Source organism: Chanos chanos, chromosome 13 (genome assembly GCF_902362185.1).
Source record: "Chanos chanos chromosome 13, fChaCha1.1, whole genome shotgun sequence".
Lineage (NCBI taxonomy): Eukaryota > Metazoa > Chordata > Actinopteri > Gonorynchiformes > Chanidae > Chanos > Chanos chanos.
The window spans coordinates 10,784,544-10,805,933 of record NC_044507.1 but is presented as its reverse complement, the minus strand read 5'-3'; the positions used below and the strand labels follow the sequence as shown (position 1 = coordinate 10,805,933).

General features: G+C 41.7%; 2 protein-coding genes across 2 annotated transcripts; both read right to left on the bottom strand.

Moving 5' to 3' along the window:
• Window positions 1-309: 309 nt before the first annotated feature.
• trabd (TraB domain containing) lies at window positions 310-9,406 on the bottom strand. The gene is made up of 10 exons (XM_030790325.1): window positions 9,340-9,406; window positions 7,908-7,969; window positions 7,143-7,200; window positions 6,192-6,358; window positions 5,783-5,923; window positions 5,185-5,295; window positions 4,700-4,839; window positions 4,359-4,531; window positions 4,005-4,101; window positions 310-3,347 (listed from the first exon to the last, which is right to left on the bottom strand). The coding sequence occupies exons 2-10, from the start codon at window positions 7,929-7,931 to the stop codon at window positions 3,176-3,178; spliced, it is 1,083 nt and encodes a 360-aa protein (XP_030646185.1). The 5' UTR covers window positions 7,932-7,969; window positions 9,340-9,406; the 3' UTR covers window positions 310-3,175.
• A 3,370-nt stretch (window positions 9,407-12,776) lies between these two features.
• panx2 (pannexin 2) lies at window positions 12,777-17,511 on the bottom strand. Its single transcript, XM_030790955.1, has 5 exons — window positions 17,283-17,511; window positions 14,836-15,950; window positions 13,820-13,958; window positions 13,378-13,578; window positions 12,777-13,072 (listed from the first exon to the last, which is right to left on the bottom strand). Exons 1-5 carry the CDS (start codon window positions 17,509-17,511, stop codon window positions 12,777-12,779), a joined length of 1,980 nt encoding a protein of 659 aa, XP_030646815.1.
• Window positions 17,512-21,390: the final 3,879 nt, after the last annotated feature.

Here is a 21,390-nt window from a genome sequence, read left to right as displayed (position 1 = left end):
AACAGTCTACGTACCGGAACTAAATCGCTGACAGCCCCTTGAAAATGCATTCGCTTTCTTTTCTTGCCCAAATACATGTAAATGTAAACGCATGTAATTTAGTCTGGCCACATCAATAATAAGAATAAGAATACAGACGTTCTACGAATCTTGAACGTGTAGTATATCCAAATGCTATAATAGATAAGCTGCTGATTTGTAAAGAACAATCATACAAAGTATTTTTCGTAGGACTTACGTGGTTTACCTGTGAATGAAGTTAGCGTCCAAAACAGACAAACAAACAAACAAAAACAGGAGACATACAAATGAGTTTAAAGATTTGTTTAATTTAAAAGCATTATAATTCAGTACAGAGATCAGGCTTTTATATTTGGCTTGTTTGCAATGACAGAAACAGAGAAAAAGAACACTGATTGAGACATTTGGATCTTGCATTCACAAATCACTTTCTTTCATGTAGATTGAGTAAACACTGGTAGTTAAGACAGAATGAGAACTAGCATGAATGTTTAATAAAGTCAATGAGTAATCATCGAATCTGATGTGGCTTGTGTGCATCCGTTTCAGTTGTGCAAGTCAATACAGTTCTTCAAAATCCATCAAGGGCTCAGTTACCTTGTACTAATAGTCATGCAAATACATTTGCATACAGACAATTCCTAACTGACAAAGAGCACGCTAAAAGCTCATCACATACATGCAAGTTTCCCCACATATCGTTAATCCCCATTGGCTCATAATGCATAGTGATATTTCATCCACCTCAATCTGAGAACGTCCGAAAGTGAAGGGTGCATTTTCAAGAGGGCATGACTGTGAGCGTTCACTTTCATCTACGACCACAAGACCGAGTCAAATTGTCATTAAACGTTTTTCCATGTGATGCACCCTTGAAAAAGGACATTTCACTTCCCATTGGACCCCAAATTCTATACACTTCACTGAGTCAGGACAAATCAAGCATTACTCCTTACTCATCAGCGCTGAACAAATGAGAGAGACAAAGCTGAGGAAGCTGATGTATGAGACCGTCTAACATGTAACAAGGCAGCGGTGAAAGCGGAATAAGGCTTTGACCCATTAAACTCCCAGAACTACTGTATGACAGACAGCAACCTGATCTGCGGCATTTCTCACCATACCAGTGCAAACCCCAGCAGACAGCCAGATAAAAACACGAATTCCAGTAATGGCTTCTTTATCAAAGTGCATGTGTCCCACGTTTCCAACGCTTCCTGTCCACAGAGTGTTCTCTCATTTAATGTGCAGCATATTAATGAACCACCTCTAAGAGTTCCCCACACAGAATTGAGAAAATCCATTTGAAATTTGAACTCCAGCAGGCGGGTAATGACGGGAACTGCATCTCAGAACTGATAAATGGAAAGGTCGGAGGAACATGAAATCGTCTTTACTTAAATATGTGCACATTGCTTCTTTGCCTTTTTCAAAAAAAACAGTACATCCAGCTCGACGAACTGCAGCAGATGCAGCTCTTGCATAAACACAGGGAGTAAAAAGGGATTTTACATTTTCTAAATGTTGAAGTATGTGCTTAATTAGGATTCCAGACTAGGAATACTGGGGGGAAAAAAAAAACTAAAACATACCATCAGGTCAAACTCATTTCTGGTTAGTATAAGGACCTGACCGGACAGATAAGCTTTTCTTGATGGTATGTTAAACCTAGTATTTCACAAGCTGCTGGGGACAAGCTAACCGTCACTTCCCGACTTGTTCGACTATGCAAGTGTTTTTTTTTTTTGTAAAGCCATTTTCAAAATCCAAATGCATACAAAGTCAGAGGTAGCCAGACATATTAATTGGTGTTTTCATCAAGTTATAAATGAGTAACTATGCATGAGACAGTGGGCTCAAATTATAAGGGGAATCACCTATCAAGACAAGATTGGTGGGGAGACATTCCAGTTAATTCTTGAATGTTAGCCCTTCACCTAGGATTCAGGCGTGATCACACTGTGGTCAATCAGCTGAATTCATTGAAAAATTGACCACCAGCGATTAGAATACACAGGACTAAACATGGATCTTAGATCCTGGGTTGAACAGTCCTGGTATGATGTGTGTGGGTACACCAGTAGTAGCACTTGGCTAAGAATGTAACCGGCAGTATTTGTAAGCTCACACAGGCATAGTGTACATTTCTGCAACGGATCTCCCCGACCCCAAAACCACAGTTTACTGAAACCAGTACAAATACTCGTCACTTACAAATGAAAGGATTTTGGAGATATCACAACACAATATGGGGATAATTTCATCTAAAAATCAACATATTCCACAAAAAAACAAAACAAAACAAAAAAACCAAAAAAAACCAGAACATTTATAATCAAAAAGAAATCACTTTGGTCATATTCATACACTATACATAACCTATTTGATTTTAGAACGGAAAAGAAAAATCCATCATGATCCCTCAGGTTTAACTTTTTTTTTTTTTTTTTGGTTCGACCATAATTCTTTCCTGGAAATGGCTTTTTAAATGATCTTGATATCAAGTTGGCAAAGAGCTGGCTTTGAATATGGGTGCTTGTTGGACCGCACTCACTGATGAAAAGCTAATCAACATAGGGACAAACTGGGAGGGGAAAATGCTACGAACTGTCACTGCTGTTCTCCAGTACGACACCTTTGATGGTTAGGTGAGACTTCCTCTTCTGCAAACAGATGAACTGGGCATGAAATAAAGCACATAACAGTGTGGAGAACATGGGGGGGCTTTCACACTAAAATAAATATCACATTTCTGGAATACAGAAACTGGGGGTATAAGGACTATGAGGAAGAGAAGTTGTAAATTCTTATAAAGTCAGAGATTCAATTTTTTTTTCTTTTTTACCAAAGAAGATAAGAAGAGAGGTGAAAGGAAAAGTACTGTCCTGGTTCTTTGGCAGTACGGTCCTGTGTCGACAGGGACACAGAGAGGATGGGAGAGGGTTCAGAGAGAAAGACAGAGGAGTGGAACAAATATCCGCCACTCTCTTAAAATCCAGTTCGGTTCACAACGGTCGTGAACTTGTACCCCTCCTAACTACCTTCCCCCTGCACCCCTTCCTGTAGTTAAGGCCACTGGTTTTTCAGTATTGATGTCCTGATGTTTCTCGGTCGTTAAGAGTCCGAGCCTGTTTTGGGAAAAAAAGGGCATCGGTCAGGCGGGAGGCGGTCGTATATTCTCCAGTAGTGATTGGACAGCAGGTAAGGACAGCAACGCTCTCCCCACACCCCCTCCAGCACGGTAACAGGCATATCCCAGAGCTCCCAGCATGGCACCTTTGAACACCAGCCTCAGTACCCATCCAAAACGAGAGGGCGGCGCCACACTGAGAAAGAGAGAGAGAGAGAGAGAGAGGCTCTGTTATTCCAGATAGACTGAAAAGGTCCAACAGGACAGATGGAAAATGTCACTTCTACAAGGTGGTGTGCACATTGGCGTTAACAGCAATTCAGTAGTAGCTCATTAAAAGAATCAGCTGGCTTGAGAGCACTCTCAGCTGGCTTTCCAGGCAATAATTAGTATCTGATTGAAAGATTAACCTCAATAACTGGCTAAATCAATTACTCGGCCAAATACCCTGGTGACTTTGGACAGCCTGTGTCAAGCATGTGGAGCTCTATACTTTTGGTCGGGACCGTGTGATCTGTCTATGACTGACAGTTTAATGAATATGATTCATGTTGCCTATAAGGAAAGAGGTGAGGATTAAGCCCAGGCAATAAAATCTCTTAAGAACCCTCGGCGTGTAATATAGTGCAGTCCTGACCTTGGGTTAGATGAATATCTTGAGCCAAACTGAGTAATCGGAGTGTGCACCTATTTTTATCCTTGATAAAATTCTTACACAAAGGACCGGTTCCCTTTTCTAGCCTATCTGTTAGCTCTGATTAAAAATAAGCAGCCTGTTCAGTGAACCATGACTGCAGTCACTCAACATTCATTTCATTCCGTTTTATCACATTTATCTCACACACACACACACCTCAAGATCTCTTGGATGTTGAGCTCTTTGTCCCAGTTCCTCTCAATGCCGGGGACGTGACCCATCCCAACCACTCCCACCACAACAGCAGGCACTTCTGTAAGACACAACATAGACACAAACTTCTGTGAGACAGACACACACTTCTGTGAGACACACACCAAACACACACTTCTGTAAGACAGACCATAAACACACACTTACAGCTTTAGACACTATTCAACACTATACCAGTACTTGACATAACAGCAAGGGTTCTTGGTAATGTTAATTTCTACGTAAACAATACTATTCTTAGTAAAACTGAGTAAACAGTGACACTAAAAGGTGTGTGTGTGTTTGTGTGACACTCACTCTCAGCATTAGGTGGGGCCTCTACGCAGCGGGCCGCCTGTCGCAGCGTGTGAGTGAGGTAGATATCTCGTTCTGCCACAATGGTGCGATGGAGAGCTGGGAACTCGCCGATCATCTCTGACATGGTCTGCTCCAGCAGGTCCTTCTGTTTACACTTCTCCACATCCTCTTTGCTAACAAAGACCCACAGACAAACACACACGCTGTATGATATTTCATTTCATCAGCAGCTGTGATTCTGCAGGATGCAATCTTCATTCTGATGAAGGCATCCAGGGTATGGAAAGGTTTACCTTGCATATTAAAAGAAAGGTTTGGGTGAGGTGGAGTAAGACACACACCTGATTGGATCAGACAGGAAGCACAATCCCCATGCCAGACGAGCTTTCTGCCACAGACTGAGAGCAGCGATGGCACGCTTGAACGTCACTGGGATCGGCCTGTCTCCTAGGTGGAACTTACAGAAGGGCACTTTACTCGCCTGTTGAGAAAAGGATAACATGGAATCAAACAGCTTGACATACACATCAAACGTAGACAGAAACTCTAAAAGCAGACAAGTAGCAGCAAAGTACCAATCTGATATCAGTGGGCACTGAAGTGCAGTGTCAAACTTTCTCTATATCCATCACTTCCATATACACCTTAACGCTCATCAGTGCATGCTGCTAAATTAATATGTTAGCGTGAGATCTGTAAATGTGTTTTAAAAAACTGGAGAGGAACTGAGAGGGAAAGGCTGTTTGTAGAAACATCTGTGAGTGTGTGTGTGTGTGTGTGCGTGAGAGTGTGTGTGTGTGTGTGCGCGCGCGTGAGTGCTGCTGACCTCTTTGAAGGCCTCTCTGAACTCTCCCCCTGGTGCCATGCCCAGCTGCTCTGTAATGTGGGCAGAGACTTTGAGCAGCAGAATCTGCATGAGGCCAGACATCACACCGTTCTGAAAAAGATCAGATAAACAGAAAGAGATGTGTGTGTGTGTGAGAGGGGGAGTGTGCTTAACACACAGTTTCAAAAGCCATTTTCATTTCTAACTACATGCCATCACCAAACTTTAGTACAACTCACATAACAGGAACCTAATTCTCTTCCTTCCCTTTTCACTTATATTTCAAATCAACCAAAACAGGCGCACAGATAATATGGTGATTAGATTACACAGTTACGATGAAAAGATCTCATAAAAGGTTTCTTTTTATTGGCTTATGACAAACAATTTACTGCTGAATTCATTTCTGTTCAAAGACTGTCTTTGTGTGTGATAATTCAAATGATACACTCCATTAATATACACATCAAACCACAGATGTAGAGATAACACAATTATCTCCGTTTACAACACAAACCTCATCCTGTACGAAAAGATATGAATGACACAGACGAGGTTCTTGCCCTCACTCTCTCTCTCTCTCTCTCATTGGTCTCACCTGTTTGATGGCCTGCTGAACCTTCTCCAGGTTGATGTCCTTAGCTTCCTTTAGCAGCGTCTTTTCATCCATCTTAAGCATGGACACCCTGTACTGACACAGCTCCACAACTACCACGTCAGGCTGCACCGCACGGATTGTCTGACAAGCGCAGAGACAGAGAGTGACAGCTAGAAACTAGTGAGAGCTCTCAGGAACCCGAGAGAAAAAGAAAACAGATTTGGCACAGCAAGACACGGAAAGACACCGCTTCATTCTGTAATTGTGAGAAACGCTACGTTTCCGTTCAGGATTCTGAACAGGATTTGGCGCCTTACCAAGGTATCAGATCAGACATATACTCAATCTTTTGACTAATGGCCATTCAGACAAACAAACGCCAGTGAAACAAAAACAAGCTTCTCCTCACCGTGGCGACATCCTTTTTACTGCTGTCACTGAAGTGGGCGGTGCCCACCAGGTAGACCACGCTTCCCTCTGGGGTGGTGAGACGCGTCACCGTGTCGGGGAGATCGGGCTGGGCCTGTCGGCGCTGGGTCCGCATCTGCCACAACACCTCCATGGCCTCCGAGTCCGCTGAGGAGAGAGAGACACACAGAGAGAGAGAAAGAAATTTCAGAGGAGTAAACCTCTCTGACATGAAACTAGGAAATGCTGTAAATATTAAAACGTTCAGGCAAACTCCAAGCATACGTCTGAAAAGAAACATTACACCTGACACATTACATACAAACTTAAACATGGACAGAGCTGTTCCATGCAGGCAGTGATAGGGTAATGACTATACATGTGTCCTATGGGTGTTGTAACTGTGTTAGATAACTTTAAAGTTCACTAATAAGCCCGTCACAGTCACCCAAGTGGCCAAAATCCAATCTCATCTGCCTCAGGAGTGGAGTACGGAGTTACCACTGAGTCACACTACTGCTGTCTAATGTAAATCAAAACAAAACAAACCAATAAACAAAAATTACCCTTCCAATAACAGGCTTTACCAGAGACTGGAGATTCCTGACAACTGAAACCCAAAAAGAACGCACTTGTCTGCCTTACATATCACAAACTTCCCTACAGATATAGACAAACTTTTTTCTATTTCATTAAGTCACAAATTGACACACAGATTATATCACTAACAAGAACTAGTCCATCCTGTTCAGCTAGGGGAAAACCTATTAACAGCTCCATAGGTTCAAACTACAACAAGGCAGATCAAGGTATGTGACGGACAGATTACAATCAATCACACAAAATGCATGATGCTGAAAGTGCCGCCAATTCATTTGATACAATGCCACTAGGATCAAAAATGTGTACGACACCCAATGAAAGGAAAGTACAGATAAATGGCGTCACTTACAGAGGCCAAGAGGAAACCGGCGCGGTGCCTCATCCTCTGGAGGACCAACAGATTCATCCTATAAACACACAGAGGGAGAATCCAACTTAAGGAAAAAAGAAATTAAGTAAATAATAAAATTATTTACTTATACGTCTTATTCCTAAACCTCATCCTGTTGACGGCTTGCTCATATCTCTTTCTCTGGTGTTTAGATATGAACAGTTAACACTCTGAAACATTTTTCAAAGGGGTATTAGGCCTAATCTTGAACTAACTCATTTCATAATACAATTTAGTCGAGGACTGGTTAAATCTTTGTGTTAGAAAGAAGCCCTTGCAGGTGGGGAAAAAAGAAGAGGGAGACTGAGAAACGCCGCTAGGAGTCATGACTCGCTTCACCTCGCCCCTCCCCTTTTGTTACAGTACAGAAGTTTAAAATAAGAATATATGTAATGAAAACAAATGCAAACAAATAAATACTGTATCCGAATAGATTTACACTATACCATACAACTTCTCGCCCTAATTCCCAATTCTTTTTTGTTTTAGATAATTCCTGAAAAGGAGGCTGTGGTGAATATTTTATCCTAATTCATTTTAGCTCCAAAGGTGGGATAAAGTAGAAAAGGATTACCACCTACAGTCAAACAGATGTCATCAAGAAAAGAGCATACAACTGCACGATATGTTTCTACCCCGTGGGAAGAGACCACCTAAACAAACACCGACTTGTGCGCTTAAAATCTTTCCCAGGACAAAGTTTTCGCGCTGTCCCCGTCTTACCTCAGAAGTGTTGTCTTGTTCCATGATTTAACGCCAAGCCAGGTTTCTCTTCAATCCCGTGGCTAAAGTAAAATCATAAACATAACGAAATTCATAAAACAGGCATTTAAACTGCAACACACTGAGGTCACCAGTCGAGCCAGAATTTTAACCCAAGTGCCAGTCATGTTAGCTGACTTAACTCACTTGTAAGAGCCTATGCTGAAACACACTGCACTATTTAATAACACTTCAGAGCCGTTTTCTGACAACCAAAAAACTGTACATTTAACAGAACAGACAATAAACGTATGTATATAGAATATTACCTACACAACCTAACTGGCTAACTGGGCCATGTCTCCAATGTTACTCCGCCAAATCATAAAATACAACATAAAATAAAACAATCAGCCTTGCTAGCTGTTACATACAGACAAGACTGCATATCTAGCTAGTTAGCTAGCGCAACATATAAAGAGTTGTCAGTATCAGCCCTTCGACTAATCTACCTTACTGTTGAAGTGCATTTAAACTGTTTCCTTGCGCTGCTTTTGCTTCTAACTCGAACGAAAACCATTTACAGACGACCGAAAGATGAACCTACGGATAATGAAAACACACAGCCTACACCTCATAACACCCGTGATGTAACTTCACAGAGTGAGAACCAGTTTAACATATCTTGTGAACTTCGCTGTTGATTTAAGTGTCTTAACCCTTTAAGCGACAAAATGTGACAAATCATAAATACCGGTATAAATAAAAGAACATATATCAACCAAAATCACATCTGATACTGCGGACATTGTTAACCGTCACACAATACAGAAACATACTAGAAATAAATACCTAGTCTCGTGAAGCAACCACTTCTCTACGGGTTAATGTAGTTTGCTAGTACAGCAATTCTAGCTAGCAATAACTGCAATCTCAGTGGTTATGCTAGGCAATCTATTTGAGCTAAATTGCTACACCTTGCTCTTCACCACGTTACGAATTATATCAAAGCTTATAAGTACCGGCTTTATCGATAGCTCCCTTTACCTGATGTCATTTTGAGATTTTATACTACACTAACTTACAGTCTTCCACTAACTCTGAATTCTTACGATGAGTAGCAAGATGACACAGCTATTAAGCGGGGCTATGACAAAATAACCACATAGTTAGTTTCGCCAACTTATTTTTTTGGGTCGCTAACGTCATTAGGTTAGCATTTTCCCAATAGTTAACCTCGATTAGCTTAGTTGCTAGCTGGGGATTGACTGACTGGCTAGCTACGTTAGCAAACCAAAGACTCAGTTCACTTGACTAAAGTATGTCGTATCGGCACGTACTCGAGCAGAAAGTCATCATGACAGTTTACCTGCTCAGTACGGACATAGATATTAACATATAAATATTTTTTTGATGTCATGAAAAATGCTTGAGAATAAAATTCATAACTTACAAAAGACACTCGAGACAGTTTGCTTCATGCGGTTACTCGTCACCCGTTCGTCCATTAATGGCAATGCCTTCTGGTTATTGTAGTGTCCTAGAGAGGCTTATGCAGACGTGGGGTTTTTTCGTTTGCAGTGTCGTCTTCCTTTTCCTCTCGCATTTTGTGTACTCAAAATGTATTTGTTTGCTCGCGAGTTCGTTAATTATTTATATATGCTATGCCCCAAAACTGACGAGAATTTGACGTCCATCATGATTTCAGTAGATATATAATTTAAAAGATAGATAGATAGATAGATAGATAGATAGATAGATAGATAGATAGATAGATAGATAGATGTTGTTTATAAGTGGAATTCATGGTGTAACCTCATTTCGTCCGTGTAATTTGTGCCTGTCTCATGCACAATGACATAGGCCTTATGTACCTTTTCAAATTTAAGTCATCACATTTGAAGACACCTGCTGTCATGCCTTTCTCATGAATAACAGTTCTGAATTAGCAATCACTTTAAACAAAAATTTTGTTAAAAACATTTATTATTCAGTACCTACATTTCAGCATTTAGAACTTCACTCTACAATCTTCTCTTTTGTCACAGAGCCACACAATCAGACTTCTCACAGTTCTATCCTCTCTCTGAGGTCCACTCAGAAAAGAACAGCTAACAACACCACCAAAAACAACATACAATACATCTGTGTTATTATTTATATTCCAAGTGTCTTCTGATGCACCAGTGTTTGTGTGCGCAAGTGTTTACAGGTCAAGACTACGAGATAACTGGCCTGTACAAATCTGGTCCAAATGTTTTTCCAATATTTTAAGATACTGTGAATATACTTGGTCCAGTATACATTTCTTTCTGAATTATTTTCAAGACACAGGGCAGCTGCAGGCCATGTAATGCCCAAATAATAATAATAATAATAATAATAATAATAATAATAATAGGAGTATCATTATTAGCAATGTTAGCATTATTATTAGTTCAGTAAAAGACACACTGTTATCCTGAAAATGGCCATTTTCATACTGTCATTTTCAGCTCATACTGTCGTCTGCTGACAGTGTACCATAATTAAAATACACAGAAACTCAAAAGGTGGGTTAAAGGGCTCCAGCTTACACTATTGCAGGATATAATTTTGCAGACAGTCTATTCTTTTTTTGTATTGTTTCCCCTTACATTACAGAGGCTTTTTTTGCAAACATCTTTACCTTCACTTGTAAAGAAACTCTTCGTGGACATCACCTGCCATTGGTATCTAAGCTTATCTGTAAGTATACTCACAAGTTTTCTTCAAACTGAGATATTGTGAGTGCCTTGGAAAGGTCATCAAGGAGATATTACTCTAAACTCATCTCACTTGGTAAATAAATTAACTAGTCTACGGATATAAGACATAACAACGTGCATAAATTAGGTCAGATTTAATCTCTTAAGTTCAACAGTTTTGAGACAAAATATGGAGAGACAGATAATGTGTCTGCTTGGCAGGTTAACTGCAATTTAGAGGGCCCAATTACCTGATATCATTTATAGATTCCATAATCAAATCACTTTTCAATTTTGGATGCTATGAGCACACAGAATGGACGGCTGGGTTCGGTAAAGCTCGGTTGACTTTAACTTAGTTTACACTTCCATTTTGAAGTGCACATAATTAGCACCCTTAGTAATGCATCTTGATATCTTGATGTTCAGAGATCATCTGAAAACCATGTTTGACTACGTGAAAGTTTGCTTGGCTGCATTTAAACTGTAATTCTATCTGTTTCAACAATTTGTCTGCATCATCAGTGTTTTCGATGCCCATTGTCACTGTCAAAGCTGTTGAACAGGTGTTCATGAGTAGAGTAGAAAGAATGGGTGGAAAACTACCTCCTAAATGTGTCCTTGCTCTAAGACTACAAATGCCAAAGGGTTCTACTTCCTACTCATTCACTGTCAGGTGTTTGCTGTCTTTGGCAGGGCATGTGGTTGAGTCATTGCTGATATGTCAGTCTAAATGGACCGTTGAGGGATTGACAAGAAAATGTTATGCAGATGGAATCGGAATTTTGTTGTGGAACATTGACAGACACTTGTTCTAACAGGTGCTTTCAGGACAGTGGAACAAGTCCATGCATCTAAGTGCGATTTTTCCAGAGTTGAAGGCTTACGTTAACGTATCTGAGCATTTCACCAAAAGGCATTATCAAAAAAGTTGGCTCTTGTGCTGAACAGATGGCAGTTTTCCTGTGCGGCTTCATGACACCAGGCATCCAATTTGTCAGCCTAGACAAGCTGACATGATCACAAATTCGAATTTGTTGACTTTGACAGCTGATTCATCTCAGAAGCCATCTTCGTTCCATCATGCGAGCATCCATTTCACTCGAGTGAATTCGGAGTTCGGGGTCACATTTGTTTACCGTCCTTTTCATGACCTAGATGTCTGTGGTGAAAGAGTGAGAAAGCTAATCTCAGTAATTAAGAGCACAAATGGCATGTGAGTGAAATGAACTTGGACGTCAGTCATCCATAGCGACATCATTATGGTCTTGTTCAAGTGGAAAGCTCCTGGACTGTGTGTTAAATGATGAAAATGTGTGGCCATATGTTCTTGTATGTTTTATGAAGATGCTTCTTATTGCAACCATACATTTATGATATTTTGCATATATAAAGATATATATATATATATGTGGATATATATTGCGTCCCCTGTGATGTTAAAATGGTGCCCCAGTTAGGGTGACAACAAGTATTGTATCTCATACTGCAATTGTTGTAGATTTACAAAAAAAAATTACCATAGGATCTGTTTTGTGCTTTTAGCCTCAGTGTAAATTTGCACAAAACAGCTCTTTAGACACCCTCTGTGTACCCTGATATTACGCTTTCTTTCTCTGGAAGGCCACTGAGGGTAATTATCCATTCAACACAGCACCACGATCCCAGGATATAGTGTTATTGTCTTACTCTCAGTGCTGTCTTTCTGAGAGCATTCATCCACCTAGTGCTTGATCTTTGTCTTTTTCTTTTCCTTTGCTCTTTTTCTTTTCCTCTTCCTTGTCTCAACGATCTGTTTTTCTGATCGCTCTGTTCTGCTGATGAGTTGGATGTGCTTTGAAGCTTTCAGAGAGACGTTAGCCGTTGTCTTCACGTTGGTCGATAAGGTCGGCTTTTTACCCCTGTAAGCATCTTGATATGATAGTTCACCAGTATTCTTCAAGGAGTCTTACATGAGGAAGATTAGGACTTGTAGGTGAGGTTAGGAGGGTGCTATACTGGCAGATGCTCACTGCCAGAAAGGTGTTGTTGTGAGGTTAAGAAGAGGAAAAGTAAGGTGTGTGTGTATCTGTGTGTGTGTGTGTGTGTGTGTGCGTATGTGTGTGTGCATGCATAAGTGCATGTGTGTGCGTGTGCGTGTGTGTATGGTTTTGCATGTATATTTTCAGCACTCCCCAGCAGCAATGAGTTCTCCGGGTCTCTCTGTCAATCTGTCCCTTTGGTCCTGCTCCTCCTCTTCCTCATACATGGTGTGCCTGATACTGAGCAGCTGGTGTGCAGGGTTTCGGCTAAAGGGTGCAGGCTCAGTCTCAGGGTCCAGGGGCTGTGTGAGAGGCTCTTTAGCTTCAGGTGACCCGGAGGGTGGCAGGTTTGAAGTGCCTCCGTTCAGGTAGGACGTAGTGGGGAGGGTGACAGTAGAAAAGGCAGTGGTGGTGGATTGTGGAGGAGTAGCTTTCTTTTCTAAAAAAAACAAACAAAAAAAAACAAGAAGAAGAAGAGGACATTGTAGCTGAAAATATTAACAAAGACTATGTTTAAAAATGGTTAGACATTACTAGAAGTTTATCTTTCCCTACTGATGCATTGGAATACATCCAGTTTTGTGAAAATGTATGTTCTGCAGCTGAATAATGCATCAGGCATAGCTCTCAATAATGTGGAGTTTTTTTTTTTTGTCTCTATCAAATGTCACCCAGCATGAAGTAAGGTTTTGGAAGGTCTGGTTGCCCAGGTGACAGGACTCTTGCGAGGCAGCTGAATCGTACCAGTGAGAGAGGTAGAGACGTGGACGACCTTGTGCGTACCCTCTATGTACACTGAGTCCATTGATTGTTCAGCAGGCTGTGGTTCAGGGTTGTTGGTGGTTTCTGGCTTAGGCTTCTGAATGGTGAGCATGTAGGGATGAACATCCAAGGAGAAATTGCGAGTATGCTTCTTCTCAATCCCAGGGTTGTTCATCTGAGTAGCTGAAACACAGTATCAGGAGATACAGTCAGGTGAAAGGGCTATTCAGTGATATGTTGTCATATATCCTGCAGCATATGACTTGTTGAGTACTAACAATACAATTTTTACACATTTTAGGAAGGCAATTAAACATTAAGAATCTTGATTTAGAAATTGTTGACATTTCAAGGCACTGGGCCAAAAAAAACACCCAAAAAACCCCCGGATAGTTTAACAGTTTTTTTTTTTTTCAAATAGTACCTTTATTGGAACATGGATGCTGCGTGCCCTTGCTGTCTAGTACTGGAGCAATGATGCTTTCTGCCACAACCTTCCTCCGTAATGGTTTGGGTTTGTCGTTCTTTATACTGTTCTCCAACCGTGTTAGTGTTAAGGGTTCCTGCAAGCAAGAGAATGTTGCTATGATTACTGTAGGTCATGCTCAATCATATCTATGCAAAAATGAGAAATACAGGAAGTTTGAATATTGTGTTTTAACAAAAGTTTTGGGTTTGGCCTGACATGCAATTTGAACTCATATATTTAAGTAAAGTTTAATTAGCAAATCCTCCATAAATGACAGTGGAACCTTCTGCAGAAATTAAACTTGAGCATATATATTTAATGGCAGGATAATCACTTTGATGACAACACAAAGCAAATCATATGGAAGCTAAAACATCAGCTGATGATTACGTTTTGAAGTGCTGAATAGTAAAGGGTTTAAAAGCTGTCTTACTGGGAGAGTCATAGGCCTGGGGACAAACATATAGTTAAAAACATATCAGTAAGAGTCCTCACTAAAAACTCTTATGAATTGTCATACTTTACTGAGCACTCCTAAATAGAGATTTGGTTTCTTTGCACAGCACAAGAGGTCTATTGTAATACTCTGAATGTTAATTTAGATTAACTTTACTATGTATTAAGCCAAGGAGAAACGTCCACCGCTGCAATTATGAAAGGAAGTTTGACATAAGTCAATTCATAGAAGCTGGAAAGCTTTTCTCTCCCATCTGCATGTAACATTAGTTGATGCAAACCTGGTTGCAGATTAGTTATCATGACGATTCTTCCTGCTTGAGGTTTTGTTAGGCATTGCTCTTATTCCCTCATAATTGTCCATGAACTTATAGGGTAAAATCAATTTTTATTGCTAAGTTTCTTTTGAATAGTGAAAGCAATCTGCCAGATTTGCAGTAGTTTGGTAGTTTGTAAACTGAAGCCAGTCATAGACAATGGTAATTATGATGGAGCAGGGTTTTTAATGGCCTTACTTTAAAGGGCTGCGGTAGGGGATTAGATGTGGGAATCCACTTAATCTTTTTCCGAGGCCTTTTGATGACTGATGGTTCTCCTCCCATTTCCCCCACGCCTATTACAGAAGGGTCCATACTGGGATCCACAGTTTGAATGCCAGAGTCTCTCACTGTCGGGGTGGCGTCATGATTTGACTGGGCTAACGCCGCCAGTAACTGCCGTACAACGTTGTCATACATGAGGTCACTCTCATTGGTGATAAAATCCAACCGGTTTAGAGATTTGATGTGGTCGCGGTTCTCGTTGCAGAACATAGCCAAGATGTTGATGTCGCAGAACTGCGACTTTTGCCAACGTCGCCGCGTCTTGATGCCCACCTTGTGCAGCTTGTCAAAGACGAAGTTGGACTTGCGCACCACAAACAAATGCAAAAGATTGACCAGGATGATGAGATTCATGGTACAGAGCAGCGCAATGTCTACCGCGGCCATGATACGCTGCAGCTGCACAGCGGGCAACTTGCAGTTAACACTCAGTCGCAGTTCGGGAATGCTGCTAACATCAGGTGGCTCACCCAACGCACAGGTGAACTCGTTTTGCCTTTGTCGGGCATAGTAAGTGCTCAGGTAGGTGATAGGGATGGAGCTGAGGCAGATTATGGCCAGGTGTCGTGCAAGGTACAGCTTGGCCAAAAAGTTGCTCTGTCCCCGTCTTTCCAGGTATTTTTCAAACAGGTTCTGCTCGGGGCTTTTCTCTTTTTCGGCGTTCTCAATGATCTCGCGTCGCTCACGTTCACTGATACCTGGCCCCTTCGACTGGATCTGCTTCTCGATTTTGGGAGCTCGACCCTCGGCTGCCCGGTGGTAGCAGTTGTCGATCTCGTGAAGGAGAAAGTTGAGTTCAGAGGTGAGGCGTGTGGAGGCCAGGAACTCCCAGCCTAAGGCAGGAATGTACATGATACCAGCAAAGGCTAGAAGAGCATAGGGAAGGAATTTGTGCTCGAACAGTGAAGGTCTTTGTTCAGGTTCTAGACCAGGCACAGCATCACGTAGTTCCGTCCAGCAGTAACCTCTTGCGTACAGGGCCTGGTCGCGGGTGAAGTTGTGTGGAGTGTAGCAGTATATAGACTCCTCTAAAAGGAGGGGAAGGGAGAGAATTTAGATCACAGTTATCACAAGCATTTGCTACAAAACGAACACACGAAACACTAGATACGGGTGGCTACCATAAAAGATGCTCTGTTGTATAAAATGCCTGTATGCCGTTTTTGGGAGCTGGTTTTCCCAGCTATTGAGTTTTACTGGTGAGGGCTGGGCAGCTCAGCAGCCAGTCAAGCCCAGGGGAGCATTTACTGCACATCAGTGGAATAGAATAACGCCAGATGGAAGGAGTATTTTAGATGCAATGGGAGGCACCCTATTCATGCCCCGACCATAAGATTTTGTTTCACACAAATGCACACTGCTGAACATTTGTTAAGAGCCAAAGAGTAAAGACAGTTTGAACTGTAGATTAGAGGACTTTTGAATAGACTTGGATAGACTAAACAGCCTAGTTTCTCTTATCCTTGCATTTTCCACGCTCAGTGCGATTTTTGGAAGTCTTCCCTTGGATGTGAGTTATGTGGTTAAAAAAGAGATGAAAAAATTAGCCTGCATATCTGTCCTGTCTCTCTCTCCATTGTAAGCAACTGAGAACTTGCTCTGATGAAGAAGAGATGGGAAAAAACATGACAACATTCAGTATTTTTAGACTCTGCAGTCATATCCAAAAGCGGTATACACAATCCTTTTTTGCACTCTCAACTGCTTAAGATGTATAGTGAGGGCTGGTTCCCACCCCGTTTCCGCCCCTGTGTCTCCCCAGTGGAGTTCTCAGTGTTCAGTCACAGTTGATTGGTGCTGCTATGCGGTCAGACTGACTCAGCACTCACTGTAAAGCCCCCCCCCCCACCCTCTTCCTCCCCTCCTTTTCTCTCTCTTCTCCTCTCTTTAATCTCTTTTCTGATCTCTCTCACACAAAACTCAGCACTGCGTATTTAACCCATCAGACGCTGTAGCAAAACAAGCATTTCCGTTTGAGTTACAGCTGTTGATGGTTTCAAAGTTTGGCGTGATGTCCAATGATAGTGCTGCAGGTGATTACCATATAATATCTAATATTCACAATTCACACAGGACTGTGATATAGAGTTACACAGAGCCCTTTTGGGTAAACATTTCTCAACCACTGAAACTAATGCCTCTAGATAAGTGTGCAATCCTAGAATAAATGTGGAAAGTCTGACCAAGTTAACTTGGATCACTAAGACTAAAACTCAAAGGCTCAGAAGATAGGCTGGACATCAATGGGGAGATGTATCATCTGAGGAAGAATTTTAGATGGCTTTTGTTCTATGCAAAGCTAGCTCTTCTCTATACTCATGTGGTGGAAAACGTTCCGTCCCTTGAGATGCATTACTGACCGGCGAAGTTCCGTGTGAAGACCAGCGTGACGAGCAAAATAGGAATGATGACGGTTCCTATGGTGACGACCCGGTCAAACGGCAACTCAAGCTTGAGCTGCACCATGAGTCCGGCAAGCGCTCCGCCTTTCTCATCCTGTGAGGAGCCCGGAAGAATGAGCTCCTTTAGCTTCTCTCCAGCGAGCAGAGCCGTGGCCATGTCCAAGTTCTGCTCAAAGATGTTCTGCATCCGGCAAACGCAGCCTGCCACACACCCGGCCCCACAACACTTGACTGAACGACTCTGGCTCTGCCCTCGTACCGTCGGGCCGTTGGATTGACAAACAGTCTCTGTCTGTCAGTGTCCTCTGCTGCAATGGAAAGCTGGCAGAACTTGGAAGTGTTTCTGTTCCTTCAGGATGGAGTCATTATAGGAAGAGTGTAATAGATGGGTTGGCTGTTCGGCTTGCTTGTGGTTTGTTTTATGAGGTGATTTTGGTCCAGATAGCGTGATAAAGATGTGATGGTGGTGGTTCAAGGAAGAGAAGATATAGCCAAATCATCTCAAGTCCCTCTAACCTGAAAAAGACAGAGACAGTCATTTGACACTGTATGTGAGCATCCTCCTCTGTCAAGGATCGCTTGTTCTACATACACATTGCAGAAAAAAAGAAATGAAACAAAACAAACAAAAAAAGATGCCAACTCGTGAACTCCAGCCTTTTTATACAACTTGTAGGAGAGATTTCCTTTTAAGAGAACTTCTATCCCTACAAGGTGTATAAAGTTTCAAAGGCTGTGCAGCAGTTTTCTTTAGAAATAATTTGTAGTTTTCTTCTTTCTTTCTTTCTTTACAGAACAAAAAACCTATACTCTCTGTTTTGACAAGGATGAAAAGAACATTGTTAAGGGTTCTGACTGTTATTAACATCAATGCGAGCCATGCTTATCCCCACAGTAATAAATGATTATATACAATCATCGCCAGAAGAGGAGTCCTCCATTTCAAAACCACATCATCTCCATCAATCTACAGTTTTCTTTGTATCTTGTCTTATTACTGTTTCCAGCAAACCCAAAAACAATTATGTCATCCCTGGACTGAAACACCCAAGAACATACACAGTCTCACATCCCTAACACTGGAAAATGTATACCATACCATACCCCCCCCCCCCCCCCACACCACAAAACATATATCAATAACACACCCTTTTAAAACATACACACTTAATTCTGTGCAGTGAGGAAAATTTGTGTAGTCCTACTCCACAGAGAATATGCCTTTGATCATTGAGCCAACGAGAGGAGAGGGCAAAATGACCTCCCTGCTTAAAACTCTGCATTGTGTAAGACTTTCTATAAGGAGAGGAAGGTGAAAAATCTACACCAAATATGTTTTTTTTCTTTAGCATTTGATAGAATAGTATGTTTTTCTGTGGATGTAATATCAATCAATCTGTGCCTAGAGTGCACAAACAAATGTTGTCCAACCCATACCCTAAAATCAATACATTTTGTTCTGAGCAAGAAAAATCACTACAGCACACACTGGGAATAAATCAAGGATTGTTTGGTCCTGTGTTCTTACATTATGTCTAAGGTTTAAGTGTCAAGTATGTTTTAGTACTTACAGTACGTGGCGATCCAATCTAGTAGAGTTTACATGCAAATCTGACTTAAAACAGCTTACTGTGACACAGTCAAGGTCATGATATATTACAGTTTAATTGCCCTTACGTTTATGTAAAATGCATTGGCATATGCTAGCCACACTGTTAGGACAGGAGACAGAACACATCACAAGTACACTTCCTGTGCGGTCATGATGAAAGTTTCAAAATTCTCAGTGAACCTAACTCTGTGTGTGTGTGTGTGTGTGTGTGTGTGTGTGTGTGTGTGTGGATGACTTATGAGAATTATGTGTACTGGAGGCAGAATTAGTGTTTTTTGCAGAGACTTTTTTCATTAAACCAAAATGGTTAGACTGATGAAGTGTAAGTCAGCCTGTGTGGCTGTTAATTAAAAACACATTAGTTATCAACTGTCTGCACACAGAAATGATCACAGTGTCCGCATCAATTCCCAATCATCTGAATATTCTAATTTAACACTTGAACAACTCTCTTGTCTCTCCTCTGCCCCTTAACATTTTTAGTTCACTAATGTTACAAACCCCATCACAGTTTTGTTCTCACAACAAATGACCAAAAATATAACTGCCAAACTAAAAGGACACTCAGTTGCAAAGCAGAAGGATATACTCATTACCCCCCCCCCCCCCCTAAAAAAACCCACTACTTTTGTTGTTCAAGCTCCTGCACTACAAATGCAAATGTTGCATCCCTCTTGTATCTACATATGCACTTATCTAGTACACAGCTGTCACTTTGTGTAGTCAGAGTCTTAATGCTGGTTATCAGGTAAGAGAAAACATCAGCAGATAATCTACACTGCGATAATGTTTTTGAATGTGGAGACACGTGCCGTCGAGCTGAATAGGAACGGTCGCAACTTTTAATGGTAAAGTATCTGTTTGAGTCGACCCTCAGCGATCTATACAGTGTAGTCGATTTGCATCTGAACCAACGATGCTCACTAAAGATATGCAAGCCACGAACCCGGAACATAGATGTGCTCAATATATGCAGCAAGGACACCAAGAAAATAATAGCCAGAACGGCGTGTATTTACGAAGAAGTTAGCTCATGATTCAGAACACATTTGTGCTCACTTGGTGGATTTTAAAACATGCTCTCCATAATTGTATTTCAAAAAGGGGGAACTGTCCAGCTCACGGTGCTGAAACGGACCCTGGAATTAAAAACACTGGGAAGAAGAAGCTGCAACATATACAGTGTTGTCCAGCCGTTTAAACGGAGGTACATCAGCCGACAGGACAGAAAGGATGCGCACGCGAGACACCGAACCCCCAAATTTGAGAGAGCAAAAACAGAGAAAGCAACAGAGGACTGAGTTGTACCAGATCTCAACTCAGTGATGTGTCACATACCTGTACCAGCCTCCATCTACCTGCTGATCGCCAGTCAGAAATGATTACATATACAGGATATCCCTTTTCACTGAATCCACACACTGATAGAACCAAAACACAGAACGGGTACGGGTATTTTCTACTCACCAGTCTTGAGCATCCTTGGAGCCGCAAGAGTTAATCTGCAGTGCGGGCGAGCCGTTACAGCGTGTATCCGGGCACACCGGTTTGTTCCGCCTTTCCCCCTCCTTCTCCCCCTCCTCTGCCAACCTCTCAGCCTCTCGTCTCTCCTTCCAGCCTTTCTCTCCATCTCTTTCGCTTTCTAAGACGATCCTCACTGTGCCTTATGCTGATAATGATTACTCGCCCTTACGCAACCTATGAGGTGATATCATCTGCGTTTATGATAAAGCCTTTGAGGTAATTAGCCTATGCCAAACAATAGAGGAGGGTTTGGCTTTCAGACATCTGAACATCAAATGCCACATGATAGAAATTCTCATCTATCAAAATTCCATATCTTATCCCTCACAGTTACCGAAACAAAAGTCACCTCGTTTCCCTCCTTAGTTGTATGCCGAAACTGCTGGCCTATGCCAAAAGTATGATCTTAAAGACACAGCTGCTGATTCAGCACGCATCACAGCGCTGATTTGAGCGGATACCCCGCACCTTCGGTGAAGGACAGACAATATGCCAAACAGAGAGAGGACAACACAAGAGATAGGGGGTGCTGAGTTGAACAGGACTATTGGGTTAATTCTTCATGTTGAAGGGGACTTGTAGGACTACGTTCAACCTCAGGAGGACTAATGTCTTGATGAGTACCGGTTTCCCCCTAGCCAGTTTGTGCCGGTTAGACTCACGACTGTTTCCAAATATAGATTCTCCGACACTGCATCACAGACGCGATGTTCTGTGAATCACTTCTGCTGTCACTAGGAAGAGAGGATGAAACATGCAAATCATTTAGGCTTATAGAAACCAAAGATTTTGAGTTAATCCTACAAATCTGATTGTCCTCAACTCTGCTGCTTCTTTGGTGTCTTGTGAGTGGTCTTGTGCATGACGTAATGGGTGGCGTTTGATTAAAACAGGTTGTTTCTCAGAAGTTTTGTGCGAATGTACAGTACT